Source organism: Crassostrea angulata, chromosome 1, assembly GCF_025612915.1.
Source record: "Crassostrea angulata isolate pt1a10 chromosome 1, ASM2561291v2, whole genome shotgun sequence".
Classification (NCBI taxonomy): Eukaryota; Metazoa; Mollusca; class Bivalvia; order Ostreida; family Ostreidae; genus Magallana; species Magallana angulata.
The window spans coordinates 5,125,741-5,137,840 of NC_069111.1; the positions used below are offsets into that span (position 1 = coordinate 5,125,741).

The window sequence follows — 12,100 nt, forward strand, 5'->3', positions numbered from 1 at the left end:
TGTGTGGGCAGTTTCATTAAAATCATCTTGACAAGCAATTAAAAAAGGGTGAATTCTCAAATTCATGAAAAAAACCCTAACTGTAACTCCAATTCAATTAGAATTCCTCATTTGCAGAACTTTTTATTATTGCATGCTCCTACAAAAGTGGGGGGGGGGGGGGGGCGGGGCAAATCCATGATATTTCCTTTTATCCTATAAAGTTAAGAAAGTGCCAGCTGTCAAAAAAGAGGGGAGGGGAAGCAGCCTCCCTCACCCAACCCCCGATGCTACGTGCCTGTGATGTAAACACATGGTGTGCTCTGGGGTATTTGCATGATCCCAACAGACTCGTTAACTAATCGACGCACAAAAACTATGAATGAGACATTTTGGCGCGAATTCCTGCTTTACGAATGAACTCATCCATTGGCAGAGATCCATGGGGGGGGGGGGGGGGGGGGTAGATGAATTTTTTGATATTTGTTTTGTAACAGCTGCATATATGTGTATTATACTTTGGATCGGATGTTTTGGAAGAAATCTATCGAATTAAGAAACACACTTGAATAGTAATTTTTAAATGTGGTAACGTACATTTAGTAAGACAAGCGAGTTATATTCCCTTTTCAAGATTGATGAAATTGCCCAACTAAACGAAAATGGGGTCACACCCCGCTTTGGCGATTTCCAGCTGTATAAATATATATTTGTTTTAATCCATACTGATGACTCTCTTGTAATAATGATAATCCAACACCAATTATTTCTTACATTGTACCGTAACAGACAATATACTACAACTTGTTGCGATGACCCCCTCCCCCTTTTTCACCGTTCAAATATAGTGGAATGCTGATCTATTTTTAAAGCAGGATTACACACATTTGCTCTGCATGGTGACCGTCCCTTTTACTTGAAAACTCTTGCTCGCTGTTGTTATTACATGCCATATAACATGTTCATCAATTATGAACGTAAATGCTGACATTTTAAACATGCATCGGTTAATCTTTTTTGTGAAATATCATGACATTGCTTGTCCCATTGTCTGCAATAATTCGTTTAATTATAACGAACATATAATAAATGTGTATGTTATTAAGGTTCCTTGACACACCAAAATTTTACTTGATGGATCCGTTTTTGGGAGTTGATTTTAATCAACTCTCCTATGCAGTTACTCTGGCAAACCGAAACTGAAACAATGTTTGGACCTAAGCACAAATCATCACCACTGACAAGACGTAAATCTTAAAAATAATAGATAAATTCGGTGTATTGTATGATGTACCATCTTTTTCAAAAGAAAAGTATCTATTAATACCTTGAAAATAGTCAGTGTACGAACAATTCAATTGATTTTTGTAGTTGCATGTATTCCTACGCTAGAGTTCAGTATAGTCTCGTTCAACCAAACGCTCGGCTGTTTCCGTAAATCCCCGACAAGCGGAGAGTCTCTCTTGGTAGTCGGAGATTAACGGTGACATCCGAGCGTCGGGTTGAACGAGACTAGAGTTCAAAATTGCTTGGATCCAGACGTGTACAATTTTTAGATACATTTCGATTACTGATACACAGTTTGATGGAATTAATTCTATCTTTAGATATTACACATATGATTCATATGGGGTTTTCTCGAAATTCTTGTCGAAAAAGTTCGAGAATTCATATTATAAAAAATTGCATAACATATCGTTGATTTTAAAATTTATAATAATCAATAAAGTCAACTCCCGACAGTACTTCGGTACTTTGATTGATGTATGGTTTCACAAAAAGAGAGTCCGATGTCGTCGGCTTTGTTTATATTACATTTTTTTTTTTTGGGGGGGGGGGGGTATTTTAAAGAGATTTAAAAAATTAAACAATTATTTATTTTCATTTTTATCAATATTTTTTATCGAAACAATTATAAAGTTTATTTGCCATGTATTTTTACATGTTACCGCGCTGATTTAGACTTCAGAATTTCAAATGATATTTACTGTAAAAGATAACTTATCATAAATAGTTTTGTACATACCTCATCCAATCTCAACAAATCTGCTGTAAAAGAATATGGGTCGTTTTCTCCGGAAAAACAGCCAAAGCACGTATATTTAAGGGAATTTGAAATTTTAATCATCTCAAACTCTTGCAGGTTCAAACTCTCGCAATGAGGATGATACGAAACGTTGCAAATGTCGCAACAAATGCCGAAACCGATCAAAAAAGACCGTGTCCTCCTCCCTAGTTCATTTTCTCTGCTTATTATGTGTCCTTTTATCAAAAATATTTTCGTAGTAATAGTACATCGTCGATCGTGCATTTAAAATTTTACATTTATGATATCTTCTTAAAAACTACACTCGGCTAATTGTTACCATTTTTGGTGGAAAAAAGCATCTCTTTGGCATGAGGAATCTAATTTGTGAAATCCATGGCTTTACCACCCTCAGGGCGCCATAGGCGGGGCCTACTATGCAAAAAAGCAACATTTTTAAAAAATCTTCTTCTTTACCCCCACACATGTGGGAAAAAACTAAATGCATGCTTATGATGTCCATGAAGCCCTCTTTACCAAAATTATGAAATTTATGGCCCCTAGATCAGGGTTTCAGGCTCTGGGGTTGGACAAATATGGCCATACAGTAAAATTTATTAAATCTTAGAAAATTTTCTTCTCTAATCCAATGTATGTATGAGGAAAACTAAATGCATTGTAATGATGTCCATGATCATGAGGCCCTCGACCAAAATTGTGATATTCATGACCCCTGGGTCAGGGGTTCAGACCCTATGGCGGGGCCAATATAGCGGCCGAAAAGTGTAAATATATTAGGTCTTTAAAAATCTTCGTCTCTTTCCCATACATGTTTGTGAAAAACTTATTGCATGGTTATGATGTCCATGAAGTCCTTCACATCAATTGTGAAATTTATGGCTCCTGCGTCAGGGGTTCAGGCCCTAGGACGGGGCCAATGTAGGAATAGTGAAAATGTATTGATTTTAATTTTTTTTCTGTACAATCACAGTCATGTGAGATAAAGTTATATAATTGTTATTAAGTATGTTCATAATGTCTTGCTGTTAAATTGTGAAATTCACTGCCCAGGCCATGGGGCAGAAGTTGACGCTTTTTATCGGAGGGGGGTAAATATGGCCATATATTGAACATGTATTTTTACTTAGGGTAATTGCTGTGTGTCAAACATTAACAATTTGAACTTCATCTTGAAAGCTATTTGGTTAATTGTCACTTGACAACATACATGTATTTATTCTTTTTTAGGAAATCTAGTTCAATATCCTGTACATTGTATTCTTGTAGAAATAAGCGGTATGCATTTTGTGTGCATTATAAATCGGAAACAGTGAGTATGATAAAAGATTGACCATTAAAGACCTGCAGGTCTCTTATTACAAAAAGCTTCAAATTGTTGACCCCTGAAGCTAAGGTATAGATAATCCAAGATTCCCCCTACTCTTGACTACCCCCTTCCCTGCCCTTTTTGTGAATTTTAATATAAGCAGGGTAACAGTCAGCAAAATCTCAGGTAAGGATAATTGAGACTTCAAAATGACGGTTAAAATGCAAAATTGGGACTCTCTGACATGTCAGTCTGAAGGATATGGGACTCAGGTGACCGTCAAGGCCTGAAGGCCTCTTGTTTGCAACTCGACCCATGTCTATAATGAAGTTGGCATGCAAGAATAACTTCAATATGTAGAATCTTTAAAATGAAGAAAAGGAAACAAATTTTAGAACAGATTTATTCAGCTTCAAACTTAACACACAACAAAACAAGATAAATAAAGAGGTACATCAGCGATAATTATAATTCATCCTACAATAAAAGAGTCCAGGTCAAGAATCATAGGTCTACCGTCTAAGAATAATGATTGTGTCCAATCAATTTATACGCTACCATGTTCTGTGAAGGTAAGGAACCCGTAAAACAACAGACATATGTTTACATTAAAAGGTGAGTGCTCGATAGACAAGCATTATACATGCTGTAATACTAGTAGTAGTCTATGAGAACTGTTTTGATAACATGTATAGTTAAAGGTTTGATTTAATATACCCCACTGTTACCACTGGGACACCATACCCTTTATTATAATCAGCAGTGAGTAGTGGCAATCTATAAATTGTTGCTATATAAGCTCAAGCTATGAGCTCTATCAAATGACCTCGATATCCTCTTTTACGCGCTCAGAACACCACACTCTTTATTTTTTTCAACATTAGGTGGCTGACTGCTATATATATATATATATATATATATATATATATATATATATATATATATATATATATATATATATATATATATATATATATATATCATTAACATGGTGATGCAATTAAAAGTTTTGATCCAATCAACTATCAGATTTGTTCTTCCCCCACAGTACGTTCAGAACACCACACTGTTTAATATTCATCATCTGTGTTGGTGATGGACAGAATAAAGTACACGTACACGCCCACTACGACAGCAGTGCCCAGGATGGTGACTATTCCCACTATAAAGGCCACGGTAGACAAGGTGCGCGCTGAGTTGGCGCTATTTCGAGCCGCGTTCAGGTCTCCTCTTGCCAGGGCCTTCTTCGACTAAAACACAAAAAAACGGTAATTGTCTCAACAAATACCTATCGTTCGGTAATTTAATTAAGATACTTTGCTTTATGTACGGTATTTGCGTATGTTAGAGAAAGCTTTATGTACCGCACTTGCAGTCATGAGTGTAAATACATGTACGTACCGCATTTGCGTTCATTAGAGCGCATAGTCCGATTGGGAAACAACAGCATAGGGTTGCAAAGAGTGCTCTTTTTGTATAGTCTTGTGGAGGGGGCTCGTTCATGGACATTGGAGCTGGCGCCACCTGACACAGACGACAACAATTACATGTAAATGGACACATTACATGTAAAACAAGTATAGTAGTGTAATGTTTGTCCGTCTGTCCCCCCCCCCCCCCACCCCGCTTGTAATTTGTTCCGTCTTCAGTGACTGTGTCGTTTTCAAACGACATTTACATAATATGTAAAGCTTACCACATTGCTTGACCAGATCATGGTGGACGAGCTTGGTTGCCCACCAAGTGGTGGGTATTGGTTCGACACCCCGGGGTTCTGGAGAGATGAGTAGTTTGGGGGTGGTTGGTTCGGTAACTGCGGATTCTGTTGAGTGGCGAAATTGGAGTACTCGAACCCCAGCCCCAGCGGAGGACGGTACTCCGGGGGTGGGTGATTACCTAGAACGAGAAATGGCAAAGGTACAATAAAGTGTTTTCTTGCATTACTTGATAAATACGGTCATTTTTAACACTGTTAGTGTATATTTAAAGTTATTGTATACAGTTTAAGTTAAACTTGAGCAATAATCCCACGGATAAGGATCGTCTTTTGTTATTAAGAAAAACATTTTTTTAGCATTTCATTCTGGTTTGCCTAACATGTTTTATATAATCCGGCGTCAAAAATCAGATATTTGATGCGCTCTAAATATTTATGTCTCTTCATGAGAATTGCTAGCCATAACACCAACATTTATTATTGTATACACTTTTATGGAAAGACAATATTGTTTATAGATATACTATAGTACTTGGTTATTAATAGCAAATATTTTGTTTTGTTAATTCGAATTGTAGCTCGTTTTAAACAGCAATATCCCCATGTTCATGAATTTAATGTATATTCTATTAACATATGATCAATGGTTGCTTCAAATAACTTGCGAAATCCGGCAATTGTGAAATGCAAAATATAAAGAGAGAGAGAGAGAGAGAGAGAGAGAGAGAGAGAGAGAGAGAGAGAGAGAGAGAGAGAGAGCACTGACGATGTTTAGAAAGTCGTCTTTGAAATGAATAGAGAAAAATGGCTGCATCATGCAAACGGAGATCCATAATAAAATTCTTAAGCAACAGAAATAGGTGTGCACGTCACCGCAGACAAAACCTTTGGAAAATGTATTGATTTTTATAATACTTCCCAATATTGACGTTTCTCTCAATAGACCAGGCGATGCTGAGTTACATGTGTGTTTTGATTCTTGATGTAAGTGTAACTATATGTAATTGTTTCAACAACAAAATACACCTTCTGTGATTTTTCTGGATTGTTGGGGGTTTTGTTCAACTTTAGAAAGCGTTTTATTCGCTTGCAACTCAACAATTAAACATAGTTTACAATTGAAGGTCAAGATCGAACAATCATGTACTAGTAATCAATAACTCCAATGGTCATAAAAACATTGAAATACGGTTCTTCTACAAACTCTTATAATACATTTCTACAAACGTTTTCAATTTGACACAAATACTTATATTTAAGGAAATTATTGGCACATTGAATAAAGCAAAATAAATGTATTGCAAAATTATATAAAACGTTCAGATCAGGTTGACATTATTAAAGTTATTTATTCCTGATGATCAAATGAAAACACACATATTGCTTGGAATATTCCAAAGTGGTCAATAATGGATAATTTTTACCTGATTTTTGGTTCATTTTAGGTCCAGTTTAACAGCACACAACCATATTGAAATACGAACGGTCTTGAGGTCCATTTATTAAATATGCATAGTAAAAAATCGAAGCTACATATGTAAATAAAAGCATTTGAAACACTTAGGGGCATTTAAACCTTTAAACCAGGATGGTTTGTAAATATAGAATTCAAACAGCGATTTCCTTAAAACATTATTTTTTTAGCGTTTCATTCATATACTGTGTATGGTCTCATAAAGATTGAAAAGGCTATAATAATAATAGCTCTCTCTCTCTCTCTCTCTCTCTCTCTCTCTCTCTCTCTCTCTCTCTCTCTCTCTCTCTCTCTCTCTGTATATCGCAAAAAAACACCAGGAAAATCTAGTTGTATTGTAAAATTTCTTACTACCCTAGACATCAAAGATGTCACGGACAGTAAGTAAAAGCAACAAGAAAGGTAAAAAGCAGGACGATCCATTACTGAATCATATTTACGAACTCAATACAAACGTAGCTCTTATATCTAAAAGAGTAGACAATCAAAACAAGTGTATTGGATGAAATCAAGTTTAACAAACTTTCCTTCATACTGTGGTTTAATCAATATTCGTTGAATACTAATTTTCGTGGATTTCGTTGTTCAGTTTATCCATGAAATTAAATGTTCATTGAAGTGCAATTTCTGTTAATAATTTGTATTGATAGGGTCATTACCCACGAATTTACGTATCCTTGAAACTGTGAAAACACCCTTGAATATTAATGAAACCACAGTAATGATGTTATTAATACAATGTATCAATAAATTTCGCAAATCAATTTAGGTAAGCAACAGCTGATATCTAATTGCCTTACAAAAATTGAATTCCTTTAGACAATTTACAAAACAAAAACTTTTTTTTCAAAAATGATTTTATTTTTTCATATACATGTACATTGTATATACACAATGACTGCACTAATAAAAACAATTAAAATAAAAATTGTTGAAACAAATTAAACTTAAAATAAGATAACCGTGTAGTAAATAATGAGAAAGATAAACAGAAAGACATAGGAAACGATTCCCACGATGATCGAAAAATTGGTAAACTGTCGCGCCTGGTCAGCCAGAGCGTGGGCCGTCTCATTGTCTCCCATTTGGTAGCTCTTTTTTGCCTGAAATTTACATAGCCTATATCAATTCATTTACAAATAATGAGTATCTTCTAATTCATAATCACAGATCTCAATAATTTTAAAAAATATCCTTTAAAATATTAATTATTAATTTATCTTTTTAATTACATGTACATTGATATCAATGTTAAATATTGCGATATATATATTTGGATTCATTTTTAATATTAGGATGGAAAAAGGGGGGCTGTAGTGTCTGTAGATGCCTTTATAGACACAAATAAATTCACAACATAATCACTTAAAGAATTTTTGTACAGAAACCAGGAACATTGCTTATGCCTTTAAAGGGGGTGGTCATGGTTTTCTCGAATTTTATTTTTCTATTTTTGTTGTTTACAACGCTTAATTAATGCATTTCTAATGATCAACCACAATTGAGTGAATATCAGTCATAGAGTTTGAAGTAACTTAAAGATACAGAGCTCACAATTCTTTATTTTGTAAACAAGGCTCGTGCCATGCTTTTGTTAACATTGGTTCGATATGCCGGTTAAAGGGTTTTTTTTAAGCTGATATCTATATCTGCTAATTCGTTTTGAACATCAATAAACAGTTCTCAACTTTTGTCAAATTTTTTTTTTGTGTTAACCTGGAATTCCTTTTAACATTCAAAATCCTATTTCAGTTCTTTCTTTACCTCCGATGCTTTTAGATAGGCGTACAGCCCCAGGGGCCAGAAACACAAGAACGTGACAATCAGCGCTCTGAAGGTGTAGTCTTCGGGGGGTGGGGGTACGTGGGTCATCGTCATTGCTTGTGGGGCAACCTGAAGTCAAAGTTTGACAATCTTAAGCTTGATAAACTTAATTTAATAAAATATATGGTTTTTTATTAGTTATATTTTGATATTGTAAATACCCATTCTTATTTTACAACACACACGCACGAGCCATTATTACAACAAAGACATTGTACACCTGTTCACACAGACACAGCATCTATTTGTATGATATATAGGAGTGCAATGAATTTTTTTTGTTAGCGATGTACAAAAACAAAGCAAGTAAACAGGGTCTGGGTCTGACACATGTAATTGACTCTTTCATTTATAAATACTGTGTACAGGAAAAATTCGCCTCTTTTAATCTTTTGCCATTTCATTCTTGTTTTTAGTGGAAGAATTTAAGACTAGTCGAATTTAAAACAATTTTTAAACAGCTGTGTTAATTAGAAAGACTATCTATTTCTATTCTATGTCTCGGTGAATTCAAAGCCAAAACTTTTGCAAGAGTAGGAGGGCAAATAAACACGAGGCAAAAATTGCCCTGTATACGAGGACATTATTCACAACTATTTTGGTTTCTATAGTTATATTTTAAAACAATCAAAATAAAAAATTGAAAAGTTAGTGATTAATTAACATTCATTGATTTGGTCGTAAGTCGCAAGTTCTTTTGTAAAACACAGTCCTGAACGATTTGTTTATTTTCAAACGTTAATATAAGTAATAAACAGCAATGTTAACCAATTTGGTTGGTACGTAAACAAATCTTCTGAGAAGCCCTTCGGGCTTCACACGATTGGTTCACGTCACGTAACCAACCAAGTTCATATTCCATTGAACGTTTTAACTTGCTGTTTATTTTTTAAATGATGAATATCAAATTAAGACTACTGATTGCAAATTATAATTCCGTTAGAATGTGTGGCTATTAATCTAGTGCTGCAAGTTCTTATTTTACGCGAGTACTTAATTTTGCGATTCCGTTGTTATGCATCAAATCGCGAGAATATCAAATCGAAAGCACCAATTTTTTCTTTTAATTCATATAGTTCAAAACTGTCTGAAAAATAAAAGCGAGATTTTAAAATTCGCGAGGAATTAATTCCTCGCGAATAATAAGCAATTTACAGTATACAATTATAAAACTTACATTTGAATTTATTTACTTTTATAGAGCAATTAAACATCAAGACAGAGATTAAATGCAGGATTAAGATACGTACCACATTGGTTGACCAGCTAGATTGTCCATTTCCATTACCTTTACAACAACAATAAAATTACTTTTTTCACATAGTCATTTTTTTCAAACTCGCATGTAAATTGCTATTTTTATCTTTATTTTAAAAATTGCAAGTCTATTAAAATTTATAGAGCTTGGTTTGATTTTTTTGTTGTAGACACTTTTCAAAATTGGTGTACTAAATTAAAAGGAGAACGTTAGCTTTGTGGCACAATACCCTTAAGTTTGTTTGAATTCTTTATCAATGTTAACCCTTTTCCATGTTTATCAAGAAAAAAATAATCGCTTCGTTATGGCTTACTACTGTTTATCATTAATAATATTTATGATATAAATCATTTTTTTTTAAATTACAAAAAACAACAGAGCTCATATACAGTCAAAAACTACACATTACTTACTTCTTTTGAATTACTATTTACATTTTTCGAAACTTTTATAATACCATATTTCAGTAAATATTGCTAAGAATTCCCCAAAGATGTCATAAACAGTCACAATGCCAGGAATGGGGTATGGTTGATGCTTATTCAGTTATCTCCGTTGAATGCCAAGAGAATGTCAACGAATTCTTTTATATGTAACAGAGCACACGCTACGGTTAATACATGAACTTTTGAAAATTTTCATTGAGTATTTGTAAAAACCACCATGTTCTGTTCAAATTAAGAATAAAATTTTTAAAAAAATGAGGGGTTGATTTTATAAGTATTTTCGTAATATTATGATATTGCTATGAAAAAGGCCAATGTTGTAATTAATTTTTTCAATTTATTTATTTCTTCTCTTAAAATTATTGAATAAAATTTGCAAACAACTGCCATCAAATTAATCAACTAGCTTAGAAAATTGAAATTGCCAAAAAGTCATAATGGCAGAAAAGGTAAAAGGGAGGGAGGGTGTAGTGCATATCAAAATATATAAAACAATTATAAGTTGTAGAACACATCTTTTGGTTGATGTATAAAAGAAAGCGAAAAAAAAATATTGACAAATAATTTTACACGTAACTCTTCATTACCATTAATTTTTTTTTTTAAATAATCTAATTATTATGTTATAAAATTTACAGTTTAAAAATAAAATTTTTGTTAACAACATAAATTTTGTTAACATTATTAATAATTTCGGTACTCATTTTTTTACCTGCCATGTTGATTTTAAATCCTCTAATACAAGACAACGACGCAACTAATGACAATATTCAATCCCTTTCTTTAAATACCCAAATTCTCCTCCAGTTAAAACAAATAGGTAATGAACTGCGACCGATAAATAATTAATCACTTGGAAACAACGATGCTTCTTAAAGATAAGTTTAAATTAAGCATGATGCACTCCTTTGGAGACATTCAATGTCATTCGACGACCTTTTTATTTATAGAAGTGAAGTAATGTATATTTCAATCATCTATGGTAATTATCTTCTCAACGCTGTGCTTAAATGAACACTAGAAAATTCCCCCACAAAACTCAAATATTCAAACTTCAGATTGCAAATGAATAGAAAACGATAACCGTGATTTGGTTTGTTTCTTAAATAAATTTGCCATGCATGATTGTAAAAGAAGTAAATTTCTTTTTTATTACATTGCCGTTTAAGAAAAAACTGACAAGCAATTGTTTTGACAGTATTTATAGGATGGCAGCAACATAAAAAGACTATTTAATATATAAGATTTTATAAGTTGGATGATTAATATGAAATCACTGCACTTGTACAATCGTTGTAGGAAAATGTGGTATGTTATATGTTATTGAAATTAATTTGTTTATTTCATTACAAGTGCAAATGCACATGGATGATCGATACACTCTAAAACGCAATTATCTCTTTATAAACATAACAGTCGCATACAATATCAATCCATCATTATATTTTCACGACTTATTATTATTTTAATGACAGAATCACATGTAACAAGTTTTTTACCCTTCAATTTACATCCACGCAATTTCATAAATTTTATTATCTTATATAAAGATAAAATATCATTTCCATTACTTCGAAGCTATACAAATTTAAAAATATTTTGAAGCACTTTGATGACTTCGGTGATGAATGAATAATGATAAAACTAGCATGAAGACAAATAATTGAGTGCATTACAAAATATAACAATCTAAATATTGATAACCATCCTGCAATTTGTAGCACTTTTAGAACAGCTTTAATTAGTTAAGATGATTTCCAAAGGTTCAAGGTTCGAGTACTTTTCTGTAATTATAAAACATTTTTCGGTCATGTAGTTGGATACACAATATACAAATCATATGTTGGCAGTATCGCAATGCACTTTGAAAAAAATAACACTCTGTTTGTTTTTATATAGTATAGTGTAGCCGTTATACCAGCTACACCTTTTAAATGCATTGCCACACTGCAGTTAAGATGTGACGAAGTACACAATAATGCTCCATAGATGACATATGGGTAGTCCTGCAGTTTGAAAATAAAAGAGTTTAAATAAATGAGGACCACC

General features: G+C 33.3%; 1 protein-coding gene across 1 annotated transcript; it reads right to left on the minus strand.

Moving 5' to 3' along the window:
* Positions 1 to 4,305: 4,305 nt before the first annotated feature.
* On the minus strand, positions 4,306 to 10,877 carry LOC128170035 (proline rich transmembrane protein 1B-like). The gene is made up of 8 exons (XM_052836026.1): positions 10,764 to 10,877; positions 9,598 to 9,635; positions 8,288 to 8,416; positions 7,522 to 7,626; positions 6,239 to 6,245; positions 5,029 to 5,228; positions 4,734 to 4,856; positions 4,306 to 4,582 (listed from the first exon to the last, which is right to left on the minus strand). The coding sequence occupies exons 1-8, from the start codon at positions 10,768 to 10,770 to the stop codon at positions 4,403 to 4,405; spliced, it is 789 nt and encodes a 262-aa protein (XP_052691986.1). The 5' UTR covers positions 10,771 to 10,877; the 3' UTR covers positions 4,306 to 4,402.
* Between the last annotated feature and the right edge of the window lie 1,223 nt (positions 10,878 to 12,100).